The sequence below is a fragment of the Hevea brasiliensis genome, chromosome 4 (assembly GCF_030052815.1).
Source record: "Hevea brasiliensis isolate MT/VB/25A 57/8 chromosome 4, ASM3005281v1, whole genome shotgun sequence".
Classification (NCBI taxonomy): Eukaryota; Viridiplantae; Streptophyta; class Magnoliopsida; order Malpighiales; family Euphorbiaceae; genus Hevea; species Hevea brasiliensis.
In genome coordinates, this window is record NC_079496.1 from 10,690,687 (window position 1) to 10,718,597 (window position 27,911).

Sequence of the window (27,911 nt, forward strand, 5' to 3'; positions counted from 1 at the left end):
TTTATATGAATTGAATTTAGAGAGACTAAAAGAAAAGAAGAAGAAGTAGAAGTAGTATATCTGGATTGAAAAAACTCATCCATATTTATAAAGAATAAAAAGTCATGGCACCTTTACTAGATTCTACATCTGTCTATCTCCAATAGATACAACTATTTGTGTAATAGACATGTCTGTTTATTAAAAGCTACCTATACAAATAGTTATGACTATTGTATAGAATAGATATGTCTGTTTATTAACAGACATCTATACAAATAGTTGTGACTGTTTGTATAGAATTGACATGTCTGTCTATTAATAGACACATCTACTTGTTAATAAACACATTTGTTCATAATTTATTTACGAAAAATTACAATATCATAATTATTTTATTTCACACATATACGTGTTAAGTGTCATAATAGAATAATATATATTGAATTATATATATATATATAATTCTATACATATTTCACTCTTGTCATTCCCTTATATTTTAACAATATAGAAATTCTTTCTCTATACTGTCTAACATACAAGCTATTTATAACAATTCTTGGATGGTTTCCTTAGCATCATCAGAGATTTCAGCATGAGCTGGAAGAATGCAATGCATGATGCGAATCACATTGGCTATTGGCACGTACTGGTCTTGTGCATACAATTTTTTTTAAGTGATTTTAATAGTTATAATCACTTATATATTAATATATATTAATTTTATAGTAACTTATCATTCCATGTAATCTGCTCACATGAACCACAATTCATTTCACTGTAAAATCACCTGGTAGGGCCAAAGTTCATGTTTGGTGGGTCTAGGTCAAAGTCAATATTTTTGGAGTTTTTTTTTTTTTTTTTAACTCTTACGTTTTTTTATCCACATCCCAAAGAAATCCATTACCATGAATAATAAAACTAGAAAATTTCCATCATTTTAGATCAAAGTAAAATGATTAGAAAGAATCTGGACCAGAAGATGAATTTTGAATGAAAATCTGTAAATAACATAAATGTTTTTCTTTTGAAATATGATAAATGAGACAAGTTAATAATTTATTATAGTAGCACATTTATTATTCAAATTCTCTCTTTGTGCTACACTGATAAACTTAAAAAAAAAAAAAAAAAAGATTGATTTCAAATCCTCTCTGTGCTGTTCCATATATTTCGTCTCTTAATTGAAAGTTAAATTATTTTCATATATATATATATATATATTCATCAATCTTGGATACACCGTAAATTAATTGTTTATAATATTAGACTCCATTTATTTTGTATAAACTAATTTATATATAAAAAAAATATTTTTCATAGAAAATATTTTTAAAATAATTTTTCATAAAAATATTTTCAATTGTTTGATAGTAACTTGAATTAATGTAATATTTTTATACCATATATATATAAGTGTTTTTACATTTTAATAAAATTTTTAAAATTTAAAAAATAAAATATAATTTCTTTAAAAAATTATAATAATTTTTCTTAAAAATAATTTTATTTTTTATTCAATTAGAAAAATATTTCTCACCATTTTTTTTTAACCTAAATGCTAGTCCGTGAAAGCCTTAATATAGTAATTTTGAGTATTTTTTGACATTTTGTATTAGGTCAAATCAAGTGACCTTTTTTTTCTATTTTTTTTATCGATTAAAAGTGTTTTTACTTTCATGTGTTTTGATTAAAAAAATATGTACGTGCTTTGTACTCACACCTCATAATGTTTATTAATTAATTAATTAATTACCTTTTCTAGTTCTGTTAAATTTACTTTTTTGTTTTAATTAAAAATATATTGTTTGTAATAAAATAAAAAATTTGTAATAAACTGTTATTTGTAATATTGACTTTTTATGCATAATAAACATGTATAATCAGAAATCAAACAAAATAGATTAATAATCAGAAACCTACCATAGCTCACTTGTTAGAGAGGCGAGAGGCGAGGTGCAACATATATCTGTATAAAATAAAAATTATCTAATTAATTGTTTTGCTCCTACTCTATTTCATCCTAATAATTGAAAATAAACCATAGTTTGTTTTTTTATTCTTAATTATATATATATATATATATATATATATATATATATATATATGTAAGGAAATCATTTTTTGGGATTGATTTTTTTTTTTTAAAGTTATGAAAACAATTGCATATACTCATCAATAATCAGAACTTTAGAAAATTCAAAATCATATTATTTTCAAAACAAATTATAACCATCCCCGTTGTACAACCAAGTTCAAAATTATATATTCTCCATCTAAATCATTAAGAGCTAGCTGGAATAATATGTATGGAGAAAGAAGAGAACCTAAAGGTGAGTTTTTGATGAAATTATCTGTATATATTTAATTTATTAGTTTTAATAATTACTACTATTTCACAAAATAATAATAATAATAATAATAATAATAATAATAATAATAATAATAATAATAAAATTTATTGCTATTATAAATTAGACTATGGAACTAATTAACATACACTTTTTAGCTTTTAAAATGATGACTTGTGAGGTAAAAGAAAATTATATTTGTGCTAAAATTTAATTTATTATAAAATAGTAAAGTAAATATTAGCGTTAATTAATCAATCATTGTAATTTGCACGGTGATGATGGCAATAATAAGCATCCATAATGTGAACAAAATGCGAATAGATTTGGACGAATACATAAGTTTGTTTGGTAATATCTCCTCTCAATATATTGAAGTCAGCTTTTAATTTATCATCCACAGTTTTCACACATTAACACATCACTTATATTTATCTTCAAATAATAAAAATTTGACATATGAAAAATTATAAATAAATGATATTACAATTTTCATAACACATTTTTTACTTTTGTATTTGTTGAAGAGATTTATAAACTATATATAATGTAAATATCACAATCCATCAAAATTAATAATTATTATTTTATAGTAAAAGCTTAATTGAAAGAAGGCTCACCTAGTTCAAGATTAGGCATATATCATCAGACTCATTGAGGGATTATAGTTTTCATACCTCTATAACATCACATATGCTATCTCTCAAAGATGAAAAAGTAGCATATGACAAATCTATAGATTATGCATATGTTTAAATTAGTAGACAGTTATTTATTTATAATATAAGAGATAAAAAAAAATTAAATCTTAATCTTAAATGTGTTTTTACTTTTGTTAAGAGAACAGACAAAAATTACAAATAAATGATAATGTAATTTTCATCTCACATTTTTTACTTTTGTACTTGTTGAAGGAATTTATAAATTATTGTGTAATGTAAATATCACAATCAGTCAAAATTAATTATTTTTTTATAGTAAAAAGTTTAAGTGAGGAAGGCTCCCCAATTCAAGATTACGGTATATTTCAACCTAATAAATTGGGGAATTATCGTCTTTATTCCTCTAACATCACATGTATTTATCACTAAAAGATGAAAAATTGAAATATGGCTAATCTATAAATTATCCATATGTAAAAATATTAGCCAGCTAATAGCCTATATTTTATAATATAAGAAATAAAAAAATTAAAATTTTAATAATTTCTTTTCTCTTAAATGTAAATTTACCTTCTATTAAGAGAATAGACAAAAATTATAAATTAATAATATTATAATTTTCATCTTACTTTTTTGCTTTTGTATTTATTGAAGGGATTTGTAAATTATTATATAATGTAATTAAATATCACAATCACTTATAAATAATAATTATTTTTTTGATAGTATGAAGTTTAAGTGAGGAGAAACTCCACAGTTCAAGAGATTATAGTTTTCATACATTAATATCACATATGTATATCTCTAAAAGATTAAAAATTGATATGTATGGTGAATCTATAGATTATCCATATGTTCAAATCAATAGATTTTATAACATAAAAGATTAAAAAAATTAAAATTTTAATAATTTCTTTTCTCTTAAATATGATTTTACTTTCTGGTAAGAGAATGGACAAAAATTACAAATAAATGATATTATTATTTTCATCTCACATTTTTTTACTTTTATATTTGTTTAAAGGATTTGTAAATTATTGTATAATGTAAATATACATTTCGTCAGAATTAATAATTTTTTTGATAGTGTAAAGTTTAAGTAAGGGAAGTCTCCCACAGTTCAAAGTTAGAGTATACCACCAGAGAGATTATATAGTTTTTATACATTAATATCACACATATCTATTTCTAAACAATAAAAATTTGATATGTGGCCAATCTATAGATTATTCATATATTCAAATTAGTAGCTAGTTTAGCTAGTTAAGTGTCTATTCTATAATATAAGAGATAAAAAAAAAAATTTAATAATTTCTTTTCTCTTAAAAATTATATGTTTTTAATTTATGTTAAGAAAGCAAACAAAAATTATAAATAAATGATATTATAACTTTTATATCACATTTTTTATTTTGCAATTGTTGAAGGGATTTGTAAATTATTATTCAATGTAAATATCATTTATCTGTCATTTTTTTTTTCTAACAAAAAGTTTTAAGTGAGGAGAGGATATCAGTATAGGTTAGGACGTACCACCAACCTTAATAAATGATTCTAGTAAAATTTATATATCACCCATTAAAAGGGACTATTAGAAAGACTAGGACTCTCACCCTAGTGAGTGTATTATTTGAGTCTTAAAGACTGAATTAAGTAACCCTCGATGAATTGAGAGTAACATTAATTTATTACAACAACCCACAGTTTTTATATCTTTAACATCATTTATATTTATCTTTAAAGGATGAAAACTTGACATATGACAAATCTATAGATCATCCATGTGTGCAAATACGCAGCTAGCAATGTGTCAATTTTATAACATAAGAAATAAAAAATTTAAATAATTTTAATATTTTCTTTTCTCTTAAAAATTTTATTTTACTTGTTGTTAAAAAATTACAAAATTATAAATAATTGAAATTATAATTTTATCTCACAATTTTTTTTTGCTTTTATATTTGTTGAAGAGATTTGTAAATTACTGTATAATGTAAATATTACATTTCGTTATAGTAAATAAATTTTTATAGTGTAAAGTTTAAGTGAGAGAAGGTTATCTATCTCTAAATGATGAAAGTTTGACATATGGCGAATGTATAGATTATCACAAGTTCAAATTAATAACTAACTAAGTGCATATTTTAAAATATAAGAGATAAAAAAATTTAAAATTTTAGTAATTTCTTTACTCTTAAAAAATTTATATTTGTTTTACTTTATGTTAAAAAAAACAGACAAAAATTATAAAAAAATTATATTATAATTTTCATTTCACATTTTTTTATTTTGTATTTGCTGAAGGGGGTAAATTATTATGTAACGTAGTCATAATCCATCAAATTTAATTTCTTTTTTGTAACAAAAAGTTTAAGTGAGGGAAGGCTATCGGTCCAGGGTTAAGCCATACCACTTATCATAACGAGGGATCATAGTAGAGTTTACAAATCACCGACTAAAAAGGATTGTTAACAAGACTTGAATTCTCACCCTAATGCATGCATTGTTTAAGTCTTATAGACTGAATGAATTGAGGCCAACTTTAATTTATTATAACAACCCACAGTTTTCATGTATACCTCTAACATCACTTATATTTATCTCTAAAGGATGAAAAACTTGACATATAGAAGATCTATAGATCATCCATGTGTTCAAATAAGTGGACAGTAATGTGTCTATTTTATAAAATAAGAGATAGAAAAAATTAAATTAAATTTTAATAATTTATTTTCTCTTAAAAAATTTTATATTCTTCTTTTCATTAAAAAATGAAAAATTATAAATAAATGATATTATAATTTTGACCTCACATTTTTTACTTTTGTATTTGCTAAACTGATTTAAAAATTATTGTATAATGTAAATATCACATCCTGTCAAAAATTAATAATTTTCTTGATAGTGTAAAGTTTATGTGAGGTAAGGCTCCCCTAGTTCAGGATTAGAGCATATCATCTGAGAGATTATAGTTTTCATACTTTAACTGTAACGCCCTCACCATAGGTAGTCCATACATTTTACTGTTTCGACGACTAATATTTGTTCGGACAGTCAAAATGTCTGGAACTATACCTAAACTATAGTGAGGAGGCATAAATTGAAGAAATAAATATAAAGAAAAATATAGGAAAAATTGAGAGAATTTATTAATTGGTACAAAAATAATAAAAATAACCCGATATGCACCATGAAGGGTATTTTGGTCATTTCACTCCAGAGGTGAATTTTGACTTAAATGTCAAATTAAAATTTAGAGAATAAAATAATTATCATAAATTAAAATTTATGAAATAAAATAGGGAAATAAGAAGAGAAAAGAAAAGAAAAGAAAAGAAAGGCTTATGAAAAATTTAAATTTAAGTACACACACACACACACACACACACATATATATATATAGCCATAAGAGACAAATCCCCACCAACCCACATCCTTCTCCACTCTTTCTCTCTCTCTCCCTCTACATAGCCGGCTGCCCGTGCTCTCATTTCCCTCCATTGTTATCAAGTTTTCAAGCTTGATTTCTCAAGCTCAATCCATCCAATACCCATAGTCCACTTTACAAAAAATACTCCCTACACCCTAAGGAAGCTATAGATATAAAAAAGAAACAAGAAAATTGAAGTTTAGCAAGACACCCAAAAAGGTTAGTACTTTAAACTTTTAATCTCCTCTTTAAGATGAATATCATGCTAAATCAAGTGAAAATTTGCATGAAATTGAAAAGAAAATTTGAAAGAAAGAATTCTTGATTTTTGGCAACCATGGAACTTGAAGTTTGTTGCTTTTAAGTAATAAAAAAAATGTTTCCATGAGAATGTGTAATGAGTTGAAATGTTGGGAGTTGATTGTGTAGGGTTTGTGTAAATTTGAAACTTTGAAACCTAGAGTTTGCATAAATGATTGAGAACCTTGTGTAAATGCATGAATTTGACCTAATTGAGTTGAGATTGATGCTTATAGAAGTGCCATATATGCTTATTTGAAGTTTGGAAGAAGGAGGAGATTGAAATTGGGAGTGTAAATTTTCTGCAGGTTGTGTTGTTGTTGAATCCAGTAGGTTTTTATTGCCATATTTCCCTTTGGGTTGTCCCAATTGGTATGAGGCCAATTGGAGGTATTTTAGGACATCAAAACCTTCATTTTTCAAGAAGGAACCCTACCCAAATTTTATCAAAATCATGACCTGTAATACCCTCCCGGTAGCAATTCCGTACATTCTACTGTTCCGGTGACCAGTGTCGGTCCGGACAGCTAGAACGTCCGGAAAAATATTTGAACTAAAGTCAGAAACCATAATTAACTCAAATATTAATAAAAAAAATTTAGTAAAAATTTTAGAAATAAAATACAACCAAGTTAAACGAGCCGGTGCTCAAGCGATGGGTAAACCAGAGGGAAGTTGCGGTTCTCGCAACGAGGAGCCCTAGACCAGGGGAAAAAATTATAAAATAATTTTTGGAACTCCAGAGAAGGGTCATTAAGGTTCCCATGGCATTAGAATGCCAAGAAAATACATAGAAAAATTTTTCAATCGGTACAGACAATTTTGACCCGTTAAGCCAAACGGAGGGCATTTTGGTCATTTCGCCTTCAGAGGTGATTTTTGGCCGACTTGTCCAGTTAAGTAAATAATTAATATGACATAAAATATGAATAAACATTACTAGAAATTAAATTGAAGATGAGTAGTGGAGGAAAGAAAAGAAAGTGAGGAAAAAGCTTATTTATGACATCATGGAGATGTCATTAAGAACACTATGACCAATCACAATTAAGTAACCATTTGACTAACAAATAAAAGAGATAATTGAGACTAAAACAATAAAAGAAAAACCAGCAGCCACCTCTTCCCATTCCAGCCGAAACCCTTGCCCATAGCCAACCTCCATTGCCAACTTCCATCAAGCTTATTTTCTCTCTTCTTTTCACCATAAACCCTAAACCCCTTTCATTAAAAGTTGTCCACTCATCTTGGGAGAGTGTTTGGTAGCCTAGAAAGTGAAGGAAAGTGAAGATTTAACTTGGAAAAAATTTGCCCTATTCAAGGTTAGTGCATTAGATACTTAAAACTCTTTATTTTTATGATTTGTAACTTGAATTGAGTAAGAATTGTAACTAAAATGAACAAGAATTATGTGTATATATACTATGAATTTTAGTGACCCTTGTGAAGGAATTATTCTGATTGTTTTGATGGACTTAGAGTGAACTATAGCTTATGTTTAAAGTATATACATATACATATACAAAGAATGAAAGAGTTGAATAAGGAATTTGTGAAAACTCATATGGGAATTAGGGTTTTGAGAAGTGAAAAATTGACTTGGCTTAGGAAATTGTTAGAGGACATTTTAATGGTCAATTAGTGACTATTTTAGGTAAGTTGAGCACAATTTGGACTGAAAAATAGGATTGCAAAGTGAAGATGTAGGCTGCCCTAGGACAAGAGAGGGATCGAAAATTCACCCACTTGACCGCCATAACTTGTTGTGTTGGTCCAATTGGTGTTTGGCCAATTGGACATGAAACTAGGCTTATAATGGCACATTTTCTTTGAAGAAACCATGCCCAAAAGACCAAAGCAAGAGGACCAAAACTTGGCCCCAATCCGGATACCACAATCGATTACGAGAATGACCAAATGAGCAGTAATGCTTGTTCATTTGGCCATAACTCATCGTAGATTTGGTCAATTGACACGAAATTTTTACAGACAACAAGTTAAGACATAGACAAACAAATTTTATGAAGGAACCTACCCCAAATTATGGCCGAACCCATCCAACCAAGTGACTCTAGTTCTTGTTTGTATTCTTGTAGATATGGTCAATCTGCAGATTGGCAATCCGCCACCGGTGTGGTTTTGGACCATATCTAGAGCTACAAAACTCCAAATGGAGTGATTTAAAAAGGAAATTCAACTAGACAAAATAAGGAACAACTTTCATGTTTGTCATTTCCTCAAATTCCCAACTGTGAGGCCCAATGGAGCAGTAAAGTTGGGTCTCAAAAATTGAAATTTACGCCTCTTAGAATTAAGTTGAGAAATGGAAATGGCAATCAATTCCAACAAGTTTTAAATACAAAATGTGGTATGTTTGGGGTGTTAAAACCAATACACCTATTTTCTATCCAAAAGTCAACATTTTTGTTGACCAATGAGGTGAATAGTGACATCAAAACTTGAAATGCACAAATTGAAGAATTTAAAAGTTTCAAATGCCCTAGTATACCTAACATGATTGGTTTGGATAGTTTGACATGCCAATAGGGTTGATTAGCGATCTTGCACATGGCAATATGCCATTACGTGATTTTATGGCTTTTAGCCATTCGACCTTGTATTGAGATTTGGCCTTGTGCTCGATGTATTTATAGCTTGTTAGTCGCTACATTGCACACCGGGAGATGCATATGTGACCGATGGTGTGACAGCCCGAGGTACTAGATACCCAGTGCCAGTTTACCCGTTATCCAGTCCAGTCGTCTAGTGTAGGTTACTTGGGCAACCAAATGAATGAAAGTGAACAAAGTTAATGAATTAATGTATATACCCATACTAAACAAAGGAATCATACACATTCACTACATATTTGTTTTTTTTGCTATTTTCTTTTATTTTATTATTGCACCACTAAGCATTATTGCTTAGCGCGTTGCTTTTGCCACGCGTAGGTACTGGAGATACAGATCGTGAGCCCAGTAGACCGCAGACTGGGTGAGTCTATCCTGCAGTTCTGCTCAGTGTCCGTGTCACCTCAACTTCTGCAGTGCATTGATAGGACACTAGGTGTCATTTTGACATTTTGTAACTAAATTTTGATTTTCTCATATGAAATTAAACTTGTGTAATGTATATTGATGTTTATGTAAATTATGAAAATTGTATTTGTGAATGGAAAAGTAAATGTTTATTTGTGATTTATATGTGATCATTACATGTGATGGATGAATGAGAATTGAAAATTGAAATGTTGAGATCTTGATATTGAGTTTTGTGATGATATTGGAGTTGAGAATGAATGAATTTGTTTATTGGAAGTGTTTTTCACAGGTTCCGAAGAACTGTTTTCTCCATTTTTAGCCGGTACTCTGCCGGATTTTCTTTAAAATTTTCGGAACCTCAAATAAATTATGATTTCAATAAATGACTTAAATGAGTTATAATTTTACAAGTTATATTCAAAGTTATGATAAAAAATAATTAAGGTATATTAGAATGTGCCGGTACACCGTGTGGCATTACTTACTCGGGTATACTGTACACGGGTATGGGGTGTCACATGACCAATTCTCTGCCCAAACCTGGATGACCAAACACTGAAACCCAGAAAATGACCAAATAAACAATACGTATTCATTTGGTTATAACTCTCTATACTAGTCCAAATGACCTAAAATTTACATCAATAGAAAGCTTAGACATAAGGCTACACTTTTCATGAAGACCACTTGACTCAGTTTTGCCTTTAACCAAGTCAAATTGTTAGCACAAGTTGAGTCACTAAAACTGTCAACCCAGAAATTGACCAAAACACTATTCCTTTAGTATGCTTGATCAATTTTGGCAAAAATGCCATAATTTGGCCTCCAAAATTACAAATTGAGTGAAAATAGTATCAAAAGTTTTATAAGATATAACTCAACAATTTTTATGTTTTGACTAAGCTCCAAAACCCATTACATCCTAGGGAAAATATTATTCAAAATTAGGAATTGAAATCTACCATGAAGTGCATGGTTGACTTCTTGGTACAAGCAACTGAAACTGCTACCAAGTTGCTCATTCCTGTCACCACTCATATAAAGGGTGCTCCTCAGTTCGATGCCCTCTAAAAGTCCATCAGGTATGGAATGGTATAAATTTAGTTCTTTTTGTAATTTATATGCAGCTGAAAAATCGGGAAGTGGTGTATGCAGACAAGTGGACTTGCAAAGCTGCTCTAGAACACTCACACATCCTAGCCCAGTTGGTGGAAGGTCCAACTTGTCAAAGTTGATTCCCTCCTTGGAGGTGCATGGCTGCTCATAATCTGTTTCCATAACAAAACCCTCAAATTCGGGCATGTTTTGATCAGTACAAAACACTGATTGACAATGAGAACTGATTTAACGATATGACAAGTTGTCATTCCAAATCAGATGATCTTTCTTTTCGGCATGATGTCGTCGGTATAAGTCAAAGTTTCATCAACTCCTACATCTAACTTATCTTTAAGTTGAAATAAAACATTCTCTTACGCGGTGTCTTTGCCCTGCCACCTCTTCACCTGCCAACTTTTTCAAACTTGATACTGAAGGTGCTACTTGTTCGAGCATCAAATTAAATGCAGTGCTTGAAGTTCTACCCCTCCCTTCCAAGATGATTTCAATCTGTCAACACAAAAATTAAATAAATATTCTGCTTCTGACAGTATTTAACAACAACAGAAAGCAGCCTCAATAAAGCAACCAAAAAATGATATTTTCAAAACAGCAGGCACTCTTATCATGAATTTCTTTGATTTAGATTCATAAAGCAAAGTAGCATATTCTACAACTCAACTCAACTACTCAACTCAACTCAACTAAGCCTTTATCCCAAAAATTTGGGGTCGGCTATATGGATTCACTTTCTCCACTCTGAACGATTTTGGGTTAAATCCTCAGAAATGTGTAATACTTCTAAGTCATGTTGTAATACTCTCCTCCAAGTCAATTTAGGTCTACCCCTTTTTTTTCTTTCTATCCTCTAACCTAATGTGCTCTACTTGTCTAACTGGAGCCTCCGTATGTCTACGCTTCACATGACCAAACCACCTCAATCTCCCTTCTCTCAACTTATCTTCAATTGGCACAACTCCTACCTTTTCTCTAATACTCTTATTACGAACTTTATCTAGTCTAGTATGGCCACTCATCCACCTTAACATTCTCATCTCTGCAACTCTTATCTTAGATGCATACGACTCTTTCAGTGCCCAACACTCACTACCATATAACATAGCCGGTCGTATGGCTGTACGGTAAAATTTTCCTTTTAATTTATTGGGAATCTTACGATCATATAAAACTCCCATGGCACGTCTCCACTTCAACCATCCGGCTTTAATTCTATGACTAACATCCTCCTCACATCCCCCATCTACTTGAAGGACTGAGCCTAGATATTTAAAGTGATTACTTTGGGGCAGTATCACTTTATTCAAACTAACTCCTTCCCTATCACCAGTTTGGCCTTCACTGAACCTGCAATGCATGTATTCTGTCTTCGTTCTACTTAACTTAAAACCCTTTGACTCTAAAGTACTTCTCCAAAGTTCTAGCTTTCTATTGACTCCTTCTCGTGTCTCATCTATCATAACAATATCATCCGCAAATATCATGCACCAAGGAATACTCTCTTGTATATGTTTCGTCAGTTCATCTAAAACTAATGTAAAAAGGTAAGGGCTTATGGCTGATCCTTGGTGTAATCCAATTGAGATCAGAAAATGTCTTGTGTCCCCTCCCACTGTGCGCACAATAGTAGTTGCTCCTTCATACATATCTTTCAATACTTGTATGTACCTAATAGATACCCTCTTTTGTTCTAACACATTCCATAAGACCTCTCTTGGAACACTATCGTAAGCCTTCTCCAAATCAACAAAAACCATGTATAGATCTTTCTTCACAACTCTATATTTCTCCATCAAGCTTCTAATGAGAAAAATCGCTTCCATAATAGAACGACCGGGCATGAAACCAAATTGATTGAGAGAGATAGAAGTATCATGACGTAGTCGATGCTCCACAACTCTCTCCCACAACTTCATAGTAGGGCTCATGAGTTTAATTCCCCTATAGTTTGAGCACCTCTGTATGTCTCCCTTATTTTTAAAAATAGGTACTAAAATACTCTTCCTCCATTCATCAGGTATTTTCTTTGAGTTTAGAATCTTATTAAATAATTTAGTTAACCATTCCACTCCCATATCTCCCAAATACTTCCACACTTCAATTGGTATTTCATTGGGTCCATAGGCTTTACCCACTTTCATTCTCTTAAGTGCTTCCTTTACTTATAAAGATCTAATCCTTCTAGTATAATTCACATTCTTTTCTATTGTTCTATAATCTATATTCACGCTATTATCATTTTGACTATTATTAAAGAGATCATTAAAATAATTTCTCCATCTTTCTTTAATGTCCTCATCTTTTACCAACACTTTTCCTTCTTTATCCTTAATGCACCTAACTTGATTGAGATCTTGACATTTCCTTTCTCTCCTCCTTACTAATCTATAAATATCTTTCTCCCCTTCTTTAGTTTCAAGTTTCTCATATAACTTTTCAAAGGCTTGTGCTCTTGCTTGACTAACTGCATTTTTTGCCTCTTTTTTTGCTATCTTGTACTGTTCATATGCCTCATTATTATCACATTTAAGTAATTTCTTATACCATTCCCTTTTTCTCTTCACTGCCTTTTGTACTTCCTCATTCCACCACCATCTCTCTTTTGAGGGTGGTCCATGTCCTTTAGACTCTCCAAGTACTTTTCTAGCTACTTCTCTAATCTTTGATGCCATCTGTATCCACATATCATTTGCCTCCATATCCAGCTTCCATACTTCGGACTCGAGAAGCTCGTTTTTGAACTTCACTTGCTTTACTCCTTTGAACTCCCATCTAAAAAATGTTCATAAATACATATAACATAAATCATTTCATTTCTCCATTATCATAGGAAAAGTTGGACATGCATAACCAAACCCACTTCAAATCAATCCCCATTAAATTTATCGTCATCATGAGTCTAACAAAGTAATAGCTGATGCAAGATTATGATTTATTTCCAAAAAAGAATATCATATTTTCTCTTAAATAACTAAATTTAAGGAACTATTATTTTTCATTACTAAAATATGCTAACTAAGGGGTTAATCACATAGTGAATTATGCCATTGAGTTCCATAGAAAGAACCATAATTTAGAGAGAGAAATATAAAATTAGCAAGAGAGAGAGGGGAAAAAGAGCATGCTTCTAATTGTTCAGTGGCATCTGTACGGGATACAAGCCATTAGATTTTTTCTTGTCCATGCTATTACACTGATGATGTTAGCACTTGAAAATTTTTATCATTTGCCTTCGCCAATATTTTGTTAGCAATTGCATTAACCAGAAAGACGTATCACAATCTACAGCATCTTTCTTAAATGGATACAAAGTGATCTACCTTGTAATCTACTTTAAAATTTAACCAACAAAACAATAGAAAGTATACAGCATATCTTTTACATAATTGCTGAACTGATGCAAATCAAACTAACAAGTTTCAGAATCTACACTTGGAAAAGATATACCTCTTCTGCTTGTAGCTTTGATGAAGACACTTCATATTCCTCTATCTTTTGGTGTTCCGCATTCCGATGCATGTCATTAAGTGGACCCTTTCCAACATCTGATTGCACTACATCTCCTATCTAAGATAAATACAAGTATTTAGTTATTCAAATTACTTTCAGATTACCTCCTACAGAATATGTATCTACAGGATACATGTGAATAATCCAATATGGCTTTACCTTCAAGCTTGGAGAAGCAGAAAGGGCATTATTAAGTTGACCCTCTATGTTTATTCGTTTATGCTAAGGCCACGAACCCATGAAGTGGGAATCTGCATTTTGATTTTGGAAAAAGAATGGGTCTGTCTTCTGCTGCATAAGGTTAACAGTACTTTCATCTGCCAAAACAGCACTCTCCTCCTTATGAGCTTCAAATGAAACTTTCCAAGGTTTTTCTTTGCTAGAAAATTCCTGCCCTTCCAACAATGGCATCTCAATAGATGGGTTAGGCTTGTCTTGGCAGCTAGTAGATGTTACTTTATCCAATAGATCCACAGAATGTAGCATGGTAGAAAGATGTTTCTCTGGTGTACCTTCTTGTTTATTCTCTAATGCACAATCAAAAGTTTCAAGGAAATTGCTCTCTTCCACATCATCAAAATTAAGTGGCTTGGGCTTGATAGGCATATCACATTCACTAGGTGGCCTCAATTCTAAATCTTCAACTCCACATCTATGGCCATCTGCGTTAGATTCAGGAGAAAAAGAACAAGCCACTACTAGCCCATCATAATCTATATCAGTTTCAGCTAGAATTCTTTTAATACAAGACAGGACATTTGGTTGGGAACCGGACAGAACCTGAAGATTAACTCCTTCTCCTTCAACAAAGCTTGATTGTTGAGGTAGCCTTGAAGATTTGCCAAAAGATTGTGCAAGTCTACTATCACCATCTTTTATAACATCAGAAGAAAGATCCACTTTAGGGAGCTTAGTAATATTATATGGTTTCTCAGTAGAAGAAGAGCTTGTTAATCTAAAGCAATAAGCATCATTTGATGCATCAACATTCTGGAAGTTCAGCACTTTTGCTTTCAACCTAGGACTTTCGTAAGTGATACCTAAAGGCTTGACCAAATCCCTCGAGGCATCATCACGGCTGAATAGCTGCTTTGTTTCGCTAACACTAGCTTCCTTGCCATTACCACAAGAGTTATCCATCTCCAAGCATTCATTCACACAATTAGGTTGTTGGCTGGAACTTCTAGATCTTGTTATTCTCCCCACAAAAATGTTACTTTCAGTTTTCTTGATCAACCTATCCCTTGATTTTGCTTTCCTTGATCCATAACTTTCATTAGAGATTCCATATGAAGGCTTGACCAATTTCAACAACTCACCAACAGAATTAGGCTGCTTTGCTGATTTGTCAACAGACTCCATATGTCCACCATCTTCCTCAGCAACACAAAATGAGATATCTACTTCTAATGGCTGCTTTGAGGAACTGGCTTGGGAGATAGAACTCCTAGATCCTGTAATTCTATCAAAGAAAACTGCATTATTCATATCGTTACCCCTGCAATCAACCTCATTTGCTTCTTCCGCCATACAATTTGCCTTAGCAGGAATAGAAGGATTGACCAATTCTGATAATGCATTGACATGGTTAGGTTTTTGTGTTAATTATTTCATAGAATTTTTGAGGCCATCATCCTTGGCAAAATGAGAAGAGTTGCCATCATTCACAGGCTCATTCACAGAGGTGATTTTTGGTCTAGAACTTTGAAATCTAATACCTATACCACTATCCTTGCCCCACATTCACCTATTTCTGCTTCTTCTTCTTCACAGCCTTCAGTACTTGTATCAACAGGTTTAACCAACTCTAATTCAACAACATGATCAAACTGTAGGGAATTAATCCCAGACCCAATACCTTGACTAGTAAAAACAATAGCATTATCACATGAATGTGATTTAGTTACTTTGGCGCTGTTGCGAAGCTCTAGAGCCCTTTGCCTGGACTTTGATCTTTGAATCTTCACTAATGATTGAGTGTGATCAGGGCAATTGTCTGATATTCTTGCATCTACACAATCTTGTGGAGATGTAACACTAGAATCTGGCTCAGGAACACCAGTGAAGTTACATTGAGTATCACCAGTAGGAAATGGAGGCAAAACAGTCATCCCATCACCTGCATTAGTGCCATGGTTCGAAGCACGAACTCCAGTGCATGAAGCATTTGGTAGCCCTTTGTTACCAGCAGCAACAATGGGCTTCTGGTATAAAGAGTCGCAAGTACTGAAGTACGGGTTTGCAGGTTGAGGACGTGGAAGTAAGAGTCCTGGTATAAGCTCCTCTTTCTTCAACTCTGTGGCCACACAACAGTTTAGAGAGAAGACACCATAAAACGCTCTATTATGCAAAAACATCAATCCTAATTCCCAAACAAGACCTAGAACACTCGATCGTCATAACACTATTTTCTTCAGTTCAGATCATACTTTTATTGCTACAGCAACCAAAATTACCATTTATTTGCTTAAATTAAAAGAACAAAAAAAATGTATTTAAAAAAAGAAAAAAAAAATGCAAATGCTGACCAGAGATCCCCTATCATTTTTGTACCAACATAGCAATGACACAGCTTAAAACCATAAAGAATTAAAACTTCAAACACCGAATGTGATTAACTGGAAATAGTACTGGAAGTATTTCATTGCATTATAGAGCCAAAATTATAAGAAAGCTTATTTTTCAAAATCTTGGAACGCATAAGCGCATATAGAAATGGAGAAAATATACTTCCTACGCTAGTAGGAACTCAAGGAACGCCTCCAATTTATTATTATTTTTTTAATTAATTAGAAGGCATTGGACCTGAAGACAGATAAAATTAGGGGAAAAGATAAATGAAATTAAAACAGAAAATTGAACAACTAATCAGCAAAATACCGTTTATAGTTGGTTAACCGAAGTAATTATTGTGCTTTCAATAGCAAAATTAGATCAAATTTTTGCTTTCAGAATATAATTGCTACAATAAGACCACAAAGAAAATAACTAAATTCATGCGGTGAAACGACTGGATGAAAATGCACACTAAACTACATATGATTAAGCATTCAGTTTCTGACGCCAAAAAGGTTCAATTTGCGCCACGGACAAAGACAATGAGAGAGAGAGGGAGAAAGTACCTTTTGGATCTGAGGAAAGGGAAGGGAAAGAAGGGGACCAGAGCCAGGAAGGAGGAGCAACTCCGTCGAGGATACATTTAGGGGCTAGGTGTTGGTCGAATAGATAGATCTGTTGCTTGACTTGCTCGATTATCCTCTTCTTCCTCTCGAAGATTTGCACGAACAGCTTCTCAATCGTTGTCATTTCCCCCCCTTTTCTTCGGTTCAGAAAATCGCCGCCATTGATCGTTCGATCCGCTGAGTTCTCGAAAAAGGATGAAATTTCTGGACAGGGATAATATGGGAGACGGACTGAGTGAGATTGCGATATTGCGAGTTCTTGTTGGACGGCGGAGATACGTTTGGTATGAGCGCGGATTAGATTTCAAAATTGGCAAAGGTTCTGACACAAAACAAATGCAATTATTATAGAGACCATAAAAAATACTATTTAATTTCAATAATTCAATTATTTATATTTAATTTTAAAAAATATATTATTTAATATTTATATTTATATTTTATTTATTATTTAACATTTCCATCTGATTTAAAATAAACTATTTATTAATCAAGCCATCTATAATATATATAAATGTTTCTTTTATCTTTTTGTTTTATTTTTTCACACTCTTAAAATTAACTACTCTTTTGAATCAATATATTTTAATTAGACACTTAATTTTCGTTGGTCATTTATAATTTTTTTTCTCATAATAAAAAAATAAAATTACATAAAATTTATATTATTTTTTATAATTACATAAAATTCACTTCTTATAATATAAAGAGAATTCACATTTTTATAAGAAAGGAAACTCTATTACATTATAAACTTCCCTAAACATCCTATATGATTAGCATTACAATCCTCTGATCAACATCATCTCCATGAGTTGAAATTAAAAAGTCAAAAAACAATTTTAAAAAATTAATTTAAAAATTCATAAATATAAAATATTTATCTTTTAATAAAACAATATAAATATTAAAAAATAAATAGAAAATAGATTTTAGAAGGGGAGAATAATTTATTTACAAAAATTAAAAACATGAACAACACTAAAATACGTATTTTTTAATTAAAATTAAAAAAAATTCTTACTTAAATTAAATAAAAGAATTCATTCCTATGTCTTGGGTTGAACAAGAAAAATCGCTTTTTCAACCGAACCCAGTTGAAACGTGCCGTTGATGACTCGTTTTTTCATCGTGTACCCAACGCTCAGGTTGAAACGTGCCGTTGATGACTCGTTATTTCATCGTGCACCCAACGCTCACGGTTGAAGCGTGCCGTTGATGACTCGTTATTTCATCGTGCACCCAACGCTCACCTAGTCGCTTTCGTCGTTCCAATACTTGAAGCAGAATGTCTCTCTCTCTCTCTCTCTCTCTCTCTCTCTCTCTCTCTCTCTCTCTTTGAGGTTCGTTGCTTACTGATGAGCACTTCCATATTTGTCTGGCCTCTGTTCCTGGTTTACCATGGATCTTGAATTGCCAATGGACAAAGTATCTATCGTATCGCATACAACTCAGTAATTTATCCTTACCCTGCTTTACTTTTGAGCTGTTGATCAGGTTTAATGTCTATTTTAATGGGCACTTACTTATCAATTTGTTGTAAAACAGGGACGATCGCAAGATTAATGTAGTTCTTGTAGCTCCAGGTAGTTTCAATCCTCCAACCTTCATGCACTTGCGTATGCTTGGTAAGTTTCTTGAACATTTTGATTTGTTGAACTTCAATTTGACTTAGAACTTGTTGAATTCGCTTTTGAATTTTATATATGAAATATGACTTCGCATACGATGAAAAATTTTTCAATAATGCGCATATAGGCGAGTGAATTTGGTGGTGGGATGAGTTGCTTGGTTCATTGCACATGATATGTAAATTGTATTTGATCTATTCCATTTTTATGATTAGAGCTGGCGAGGGATGCATTGCATTCAGAGGGCTACCGTGTTATTGCGGCCTATATGTCGCCTGTTAGTGATGCATACGAGAAACAGGTATATATGTTCTTTCATCATGTCCATCATGCGTAGTCAGCATATTAGGTTGATTTTGATTCTAATCTTACTGCTTCATGCCTTGTCATCGATTTGCTTACATAATGGCAAAGCAGAGTTGTTTATAAGATATGATTTCCCTCTTGATTTTTTTTCTTAAATATCCATATATGGAAATGATTTAAGTAAAGAAGTAACTTGACTGCGTGGTTATTTAGGGCCTCATTCCTGGTGAACATCGCTTGCGGATGTGTAATTTAGCGTGTGAAAGCTCTGATTTCATAATGGTGGATCCATGGGAGGTATTTATCTCCAGTTTCCAAGCTTCATTCTGCCAATAACTTCGAACTCCAAGCTGCTACATTTTGATTCCTCGTTGTTTTGATTCATTGGATGTGCATTCGGTTATGTTATGCTTTTCATTTTAACACTTTTTGCAGCTGCAATTGATTTAATATTTAAACTTTTGTTACAGGCAAACCAAAGTACCTACCAACGCACTTTGACTATCTTGAAAAGAATTGAGAGTTACTTTATTGATAAAAAACAGATATCCAGGAGTAAGATTAATTTACTGGCTTCACATATAACAAGTATTTTTACCTGAAGGTTTTATGACACCATCTAAGATTGCTATTGTAATATTGAGGGCAATGCTAAGTGTTGCGCTTTTGTTCTCCTTGTAGAATTCCTTAGGGTCATGCTTGTTTGTGGTTCTGATTTTCTCCAATCATTCAGCATCCCTGGATTTTGGATTCCTGAGCAGGTATATTCTTGATGCCTTATATCTTTGTACGCTATAAGTAAGCTATATGATTAAAAAGAAAAGGGCTAATGGTGGAATTCACTTGGAGGTCCTGTTGTCTTCTCATTTTGATCTAGTGGGTATTTGAGTGCTGTCATATTCTATTTGTCATCAGAAAATCACGGTGGCTATCACTTTATGAGTGTTGGAGGTCTTTCAATAATTTGTGTGTAAAAGCATTGTTCACTTCAATTGGTGGTGTTGTATACTGGTCAAGTAACTGGTTTAATGTCCATCAAAGCATATTATTTGCATGAAAGGTGCTGATTTGTTGCATCTGGCATCTGCTAATTGGCCATTAAGTTAAACCTTCCCTTTTTTTTTTTAGGTACGGACCATGTGCAGAGAGTATGGCATGGTTTCAATACGCAGAGAAGGGCAAGATGTTGAGAAAATTATATCTGATGACGAAATCCTGAATGGAAACAGGGTGCGTACTAATTTTGAGTATGCAATTGTTCTATCATGATGTATGTTTTATAATCAGTCAAACTGCATCTAGTTCTATGTGCCTTTGCATTGTCCATGTTCAAGACAACCATCCAAACCAAGGTTTTCATTCCCACTTTTTTTTTTTTTTTTTTATTTGAAGCGGAGGTTGTTATTCTTGCTTATATTACAAAGATGGATACTAATTTATTTGATTCCTGGTCAAAATTAAAACAAAACCTGAGAATTTAGTCGGTACTGAACATTTAGTCAATACTAATTTATTGAAATTAGTCTAGACTTCAAAATTTTGAATAGTTGAAAATGAATTAAAATTAAGGCAATCTCCTCTTTGTAGGAATTTGTCAAGTGACATTGATTAACTGTTCATTACTTCATTCTGAATTCATCAATTTAATGTTCTTGCAGAGTAACATCAAAGTGGTGGATGAACTTGTACCAAACTCAGTCAGCTCAACAAGAGTGAGGTATATAGTATACATTTATTGACAAAATGGTAGATAATATTGAACAGTCAATTTACATTAATGCGTCTCTATTTTGTTTTTGTATTTCAGGGAATGCATTTCTAGAGGTTTGTCGATAAAATATTTAACAATGGATGGGGTAATAGAATACATTAGAGAACGACAATTGTACATGAATCCAATTGAGAAATGATGCTTTCCTACTCATTATATTGGATCTATGTATATCAATCATGTATTCCTATCAATAAGAAAGTAGCAATTACTCTCATTGGAGAAGCAATGCTTAAATTAAAAGCATAAATTATGGATGCCGTTTTAGTCATTCCTATAGTTATATATCATGCCAGAAAAGCCTTATACAAGGTATTCGTTTCAAGTTTTTTATTTTATACTTCACATTGCGAGACCAAAGTCTTATTCTATGACCTGGGAACAATTTCAAGTTAAATTTTGTAACAAAATGTGTTCATCTGCGTACCATCAAGAAAGGTTTAATGTTCAATTTCATCTGGAAATTGGCCTTAACTGACAGCTGCATATCAATCTTCTAGTAGAATATGTTTAAAGGGCTGAAAGAAATATCTTTATTGCCTCGCTAAACAAATGTTTTTTCTTCAATAGTTCCATATTTGGGAGAGAGAGAGAGAGAGAGTAGAGTTCCATTGTCCAATTTCTCTTACCCAGTGGCTACTGCAGCTATTGCATTTTTCTAAAAATATCAGTTAGACGAGATCGAGGGAGGCATTCAAAATATAGATTAATATTAGTTTCTTACCATATTAAAGCTACGGTAAGGCATATCATTGTTCTGACTCAAAATAGTAAGAACAGATAAAAGCTACAAATTAGGAAAGGAAGGCACAGGAGGAAATATTGTCTCTCCTTGCATGCAGTAAGCAAGAAGGAAGAGAATGGTCTCATTTGTGCCATTCATTTATCAGCTATATTCTTTTTCAACTATAGTTTTATAACATTCCTTGATTATTTTGTTCCTTTTAGTCCTATCACTTTCTTGTTTAGCTAGCTATCATGCATGTTGTCACTTAAACTGAGCAAATGGATCAAAGTTGAGGGGGCCGTTTGAATCAGAAGAGCCACCACCAAGGCCAGCAGCAGGATCGGACACATTCCTGTAGTATCCACCCATAATTGCACCATCAAAAATCCCCGGTGGAGGAGGTCCCATGGGGAAAAATGGAGCAAAAGCAGGCATCCCAATATTTCCATAATCCACAACTCCAACGTTACTGCGCTTCAGGATTGTTTCACGCATAGAGCTACGCTCATGCTCCGTCTCACGATAGCGGTTGAGGAACACAGTGAGAGGCTCAACATAGTCATCAAAACCCAGCTTCCCCATAGCCCAGAGAACGTCCTCAGCAATAATAGTCTTGCGCTGCTCGCTCTGGCAACGATCGTTGGCCTCTCCAGTGAAGAAACTTATATACTCAGAGACGCATTCTTGGACGGTTTCCTTGGCATCATCAGAGCTTTTAGCATGAGTTGGGAGAATGCGACGCATGATGCGAATCACATTGGCTATTGGCATGTACTGGTCTTGTTCACGGACCATGCACTGCACCGGTTGTTGGAGCTCGTTGGCTTCTGCCGCAGTTGATGAGTTGCCTTCGTTGGGCTTGGTACGGATGAGAGTGCTGGGGAGGCTTGGAGGATTGGTGTTTGAGTGCGCTAAACCCATGCCTGAACCTGGAATCAAAAGGTCGTGTTAGTCGTTAAAGAGAAGCAGGTTTGCAGTTTATCTCTTTTGTCCGTTATTAATGCCACCTCTGCAGAAGACAACAAAAACAAAGTAGCTGACCAAAAAGGAAAAGACTTTTTTTTTTCTTTTGAAAAAAAAGGAATAAATGCCAACTCAGAAACTTGCATGGCCATGTGCCTTCATATAGGGAGAAGTAGGACCAATGGGTCCCACATACATCGACCAGAAGCAGAATCTATGTAGGGCACACACCTAACCCAAGAGTAGAGCCAAATTCATGTTCATGGGTCAGGGTCAAAGTCAATGCCTTTTTGTCTTTTTTTTTTTTTTTTTTTTTTTACTCTTCCCCATGTTTTCATCTACATCCTACAAGAAATCCATTACCATGAAGAAGAAAACTAGAAAATTTCCTTCATTTTAGATCAAAGGAAAACGATCAGCAAGAATCTATATATAATTTTGAAATGAAAATTTTCCTCAAGGATTATGCATGGGAAAAGATTATCTTCTTTTTGGGCCACACTGATGAACATTTTCTTTAGAAAAGTAAAATAAAAATATTGATTTCAAAGATATAATACAAGAACTAATTACTTTTGATTTATAAAAAGAAAAGAAACCATGAAATTTATGAATTCTTTTTCTCCTTATTATTAATTAAAAGATGAGACTCTATTGACGGAGTGGCTGAGTGAGTCAGCAGCTATTGCATGCATGCCTGCCACGTCATTAAGGGAATTAGCAAAATAGATATTAATCTCATAATTATCTACAAGATAATCACTTTAATTATGAGCATAAAAAGAAAATAAGAACAACCGTTACTGTAAATAAACAATGAGGTCAAAAGGTCACCTTTTTTAATATACACATTGTTTTTCATACCAAAATCCACTTGAAAATCTTGTTCAAATATTATCCAACATATATAAATAACCCTAAAACCTATTGAAGAAAAGGAATCGTTATCAAAAATTAAAAGAAAAAATTGAAATGATTGGAGCCAAGAGAGTTGATGAGGAGCCTGAAAAGATATTTGCAAACTTATTAAGAACCAACAAAAATCCAAAATCATAAGAAGCATTGAAATGATTATTTCAAAGGGAAGGACAAAAAATCAGTCATGTATGTAGTCTATCACTACTCAGGAATAAAGAAAATCACATCTCATCTTAGCTAGATACATGTAAATAAATAATTTCCTTTTTCTTTGAAAGATATCAAGCAAGAACACCAAAAGAACATATAAGGGTACCCCCAAATCACGAAGAAACCAAAGGAAATGAGCTTTAATCAAGAAAAAAACTAATGAAAACAAAAGAAAAACCCACAAATCATTACTCCAAAACCTTACCATTACCAGAGCCGATGCTAGAGCTGGCTGCTGGCTGTTTTGCATGCTTGCGATAGCGATGGAACCTGCCTCCACGTTCCATAGTTTTTTTCCCCCTATATATCAAAAACTATACTATTTTATATATACTTTATCTGTCTCTTCAATGGGCAGTAGACCACTCCGAGTGTGGGTTTATTTATAGGCCCTCAAGGGGTGGAACTACACTTGGCAAACCGGCGTTTCTAACGAGGAACGCAGTGTAGCCGGTGAAAACCCTTCTCTGATTGGCTACGAGGGTTTGCCTTTACCGGGAGAAACAGGCGACCGGTCAACCAAACTCAGGTTTTAGCCTCTGGAAAAAAACCACTGGCCTTGATTACGAGGCCATAATTAACTAGGGTGACTAATGCTCTTAAATTAATTACCTGTAACTAATTATGGAGAGTTCCCAAGGTGCTATTCCATAAATTTCTTCTCTTGAAAATTAAATTATTTTCCAGTACTGCCCTATATATATTTTAATTATTTATAATATTAGTATAGTAATATAGTAATTTTTAGTGTCTTTTTTTTTTGGCATTTTGTATTAAGTAAAATCAAGTGATCTTTTTATCAATTTTTTTGATGATTAAAAGTGTTTTACTTACAACATTGAAAGATAAATAAATCATATATTTTGATTAAAAAATATAGTTCATACTCTCACTTCATAATGTTTATCAATTAATGAATAATTTTTTTTTTAAATTTACTTGTATTTTTATATCAAAAGCATATTATCTATAATAAAATTAAAGATTCATAAGAAATTGTCATTTGTACTATATTAACTTTCCATACACAATAGATACGTAAAATCAATAATCGAATAAGACAGAATTATTTTCACATTATCCTATCCCATCCCGAATTATCCCGAATCATCGGAAACCTACTGCACGTAACTCTCTCCATTTGTTTTTCATTTTTCATATATATATCAAGAGTGGAACGCAACATGTTAGCTAATTAATTATTTTATACTTATCTTATCTCATCCCTAATAATCGGAAACCTATCATAGTTCACTCCATTTATCTTTATTTTTTGTGTGTGCGTGTGTGTATATATATAGGGTAGGGCACGAAACGTGCCTATATATAATTTAATTAGCTAATTAATTATTTTGCACTCTAGGTGCTCTTCTTTTTCCAAACATATTCTCCTAGCTAGCTCTTAATGATTTAGATTGAGAATATATGATTTTGAGCTTGGTTGTGCAATGGGGATAGTTATAATTTGTTTTGAAAATGATATGATTTTGAATTTTCAAAGGTTAGATTATTGATGGGTATATGCCATTGTTTTCATAATTAAAAAAAAACTCTATTAATAAATTTTAGTTTACCGATATTAAAGTTAACTGTAGAATTATAATATTGAATTATGATATCTTAAATTCGAATCATAATTAAAATTAATTATATAAAAAAATTTCTTAAAAAATATAATAAAAAAATAATTTCTCGTTATTTCTTCTATGTCATTATTTTTTATAAACAATAAAATATTTATTTTGGGTATTCTATCATTTCAAGAATAAGCAACAATTTTTTTCCGAATTAACTAAGCTTAGATAGTGTGTGTATACATATATATATATATATATATATATATATATATATATATATATATATATATATATATATATATGAGTAATTAATAAAACTAATAAATTAAATATATACAGATAATATCTCATGTGAAATTGCATCCTTTGTATAAATTAAATATATACAGATAATCTCATATGAAATTGCACCCATTATATATATATAATTGCATCCATTATATATATATATAATGGATGCAATTTCATATGAGATTATCTGTATATATTTAATTTATACAAAGGATGCAATTTCACATGAGATTATCTGTATATATTTAATTTATTAGTTTTATTAATTACTCATATATATATATATATATATATATATATATATATATATATATACTTACTTTGTAATGGATGCAATTTCATATGAGATTATCTGTATATATTTAATTTATTAGTTTTATTAATTACTCATAATAATAATAATTCTAGTTATTATAAATTAGACCGAGCTCGCGGAACTAATTAACATACACTTTTTAGCTTTTAAAGGGATGATTTGTGAGGTAAAAGAAAAATTATATTTGTGCTAAAATACAATAAATTATTATAAAATAGTAAAGTGAGTATTAGCGTTAATTAATTAACCAAACATGGTAATTTTGCATAGTGATGACATACATACCATAATAACAAGCACTCATCATGAACAAAGTGTATTGAGACCAATTTTAATTTATTACAACAATTTACAATTTTCACCTCTAACATCATTTATATTTATCTTTAAATGACAAAAACTTGACATATGACAAATGTATCTATATATCAACCATGTGTATGTGTTCAAATAAATAGCCAGCAATGTGTCTATTTTATAACATAAGAAATTAAAAAAGCAAATTAAATTTTAATAATTTCTTAATTAATTAATATTTTCCTTTTAGCACTATCACTTTCTTGTTTAGCTAGAGCTATCATGCATGTTGTCACTTAAAATGAGCAAATGAACCAAAGTTGAGGGGGTTTGAATAAGAAGAGCCACCACCAAAAACAGCAGCAGAATCTGACATTGTTATAAATAGCTTATATGTTAGATATTATAGAGAGAAAGAATTTTTATATTGTTAAAATATAAGAAAGTGAAGGAATGACAAGAGTGAAATATGTGTGTGTATATATATATATATATATATATATATATATATATATATATATATATATATATAATTTTATTATGGCACTTGACACATATATGTGTGAAATAAAATAATTATCTTATTGTAATTTCTGTAAATAAATTACAAATATATGTGTTTATTAACAAGCAGATATGTTTATTAATAAACAGACATGTCAATTCTATACAAACAGTCACAACTGTTTGTATAGGTTTCTGTTAATAAACAGACATATCTATTCTATACAAACAGTCACAACTATTTATATAGGTGTCTGTTAATAAACAGATATATCTTTTACACAAACAGTTGTATCTATTAGAGATAGATAGACGTGTCTATCTAGAAAAGGCGCCATAACTTTTCATTCTTTATAAATATGGATGAGTTTTTCAATCCAGATATATATTATTTCTACCTCTTCTTCTTTTCTTCTAGCCTCTCTAAATTCAGTTTGTATAAAGAGTTCTTAAGAGAAATATTCATGAGTTGCTGTCTGCAGATTTCAGGCTTTATTGTATCCTGGAGGTATATTGTCATAACCCTGCAGCAATCTAGTGGGAGCAATTAATATCTTAAAGATAGTGATTCATCGTGCCTCAAAGCCTATTCTACACCCACTACCTCAACAATTTTAAGATATTAATCGCAATGGAGTCTAAGGCTGTTTCCGTGATGAATCAAAAGTTCGTAAAACTTGATCGTTTTAAGGAATAAATTATGTTCACTAAGAAGGTGAAAGCAGATTCGAAAAAGAAGATGAATTGCCATGCAAAGGTCATATTCTCAATAACTCATCAAATAGGCTATAAGATTTGTTTACCTCTGTCAAGTCTCCAAAAGAAA

General features: G+C 31.6%; 3 protein-coding genes across 4 annotated transcripts; 1 reads left to right on the plus strand and 2 right to left on the minus strand.

Moving 5' to 3' along the window:
* Positions 1–14,155: 14,155 nt before the first annotated feature.
* LOC110636424 (uncharacterized) lies at positions 14,156–17,868 on the minus strand. Its single transcript, XM_021786129.2, has 3 exons — positions 17,515–17,868; positions 14,552–16,688; positions 14,156–14,449 (listed from the first exon to the last, which is right to left on the minus strand). Exon 2 carries the CDS (start codon positions 15,920–15,922, stop codon positions 14,615–14,617), a length of 1,308 nt encoding a protein of 435 aa, XP_021641821.2. The 5' UTR covers positions 15,923–16,688; positions 17,515–17,868; the 3' UTR covers positions 14,156–14,449; positions 14,552–14,614.
* Positions 17,869–18,666: 798 nt separating this feature from the next.
* On the plus strand, positions 18,667–21,497 carry LOC110636425 (nicotinamide/nicotinic acid mononucleotide adenylyltransferase). The gene is made up of 9 exons (XM_058145306.1): positions 18,667–19,028; positions 19,123–19,202; positions 19,421–19,506; positions 19,725–19,808; positions 19,982–20,066; positions 20,193–20,272; positions 20,640–20,741; positions 21,170–21,228; positions 21,319–21,497. The coding sequence occupies exons 1-9, from the start codon at positions 18,976–18,978 to the stop codon at positions 21,419–21,421; spliced, it is 732 nt and encodes a 243-aa protein (XP_058001289.1). The 5' UTR covers positions 18,667–18,975; the 3' UTR covers positions 21,422–21,497.
* Positions 21,498–21,971: 474 nt separating this feature from the next.
* Positions 21,972–24,465, minus strand: LOC131179197 (nuclear transcription factor Y subunit B-9-like). 2 transcript variants are annotated; one of them, XM_058145305.1, is made up of 3 exons: positions 24,306–24,442; positions 23,259–23,317; positions 21,972–22,938 (listed from the first exon to the last, which is right to left on the minus strand). In XM_058145305.1, the coding sequence occupies exons 2-3, from the start codon at positions 23,308–23,310 to the stop codon at positions 22,271–22,273; spliced, it is 720 nt and encodes a 239-aa protein (XP_058001288.1). In that variant the 5' UTR covers positions 23,311–23,317; positions 24,306–24,442; the 3' UTR covers positions 21,972–22,270. The 2 variants fall into 2 exon arrangements, with proteins under 2 accessions (XP_058001288.1, XP_058001287.1); XM_058145304.1 differs by lacking the exon at positions 23,259–23,317 and having other exon boundaries at positions 24,306–24,465.
* Positions 24,466–27,911: the final 3,446 nt, after the last annotated feature.

Excerpts from the sequence above, each read along its gene's own strand:
- LOC110636424 (XM_021786129.2), bottom strand. The coding sequence starts at position 15,922 with ATGGCGGAAGAAGCAAATGAGGTTGATTGCAGGGGTAACGATATGAAT.
- LOC110636425 (XM_058145306.1), top strand. The coding sequence starts at position 18,976 with ATGGATCTTGAATTGCCAATGGACAAAGTATCTATCGTATCGCATACA. Across the intron at positions 19,203-19,420 it reads CATGCACTTGCGTATGCTTG|AGCTGGCGAGGGATGCATTG; the intron begins GTAAGTTTCTTG and ends TTTTATGATTAG. Across the intron at positions 19,507-19,724 it reads GTGATGCATACGAGAAACAG|GGCCTCATTCCTGGTGAACA; the intron begins GTATATATGTTC and ends GTGGTTATTTAG.
- LOC131179197 (XM_058145304.1), bottom strand. The coding sequence starts at position 24,387 with ATGGAACGTGGAGGCAGGTTCCATCGCTATCGCAAGCATGCAAAACAG. Across the intron at positions 22,939-24,305 it reads TAGCATCGGCTCTGGTAATG|GTTCAGGCATGGGTTTAGCG; the intron begins GTAAGGTTTTGG and ends TTTTGATTCCAG.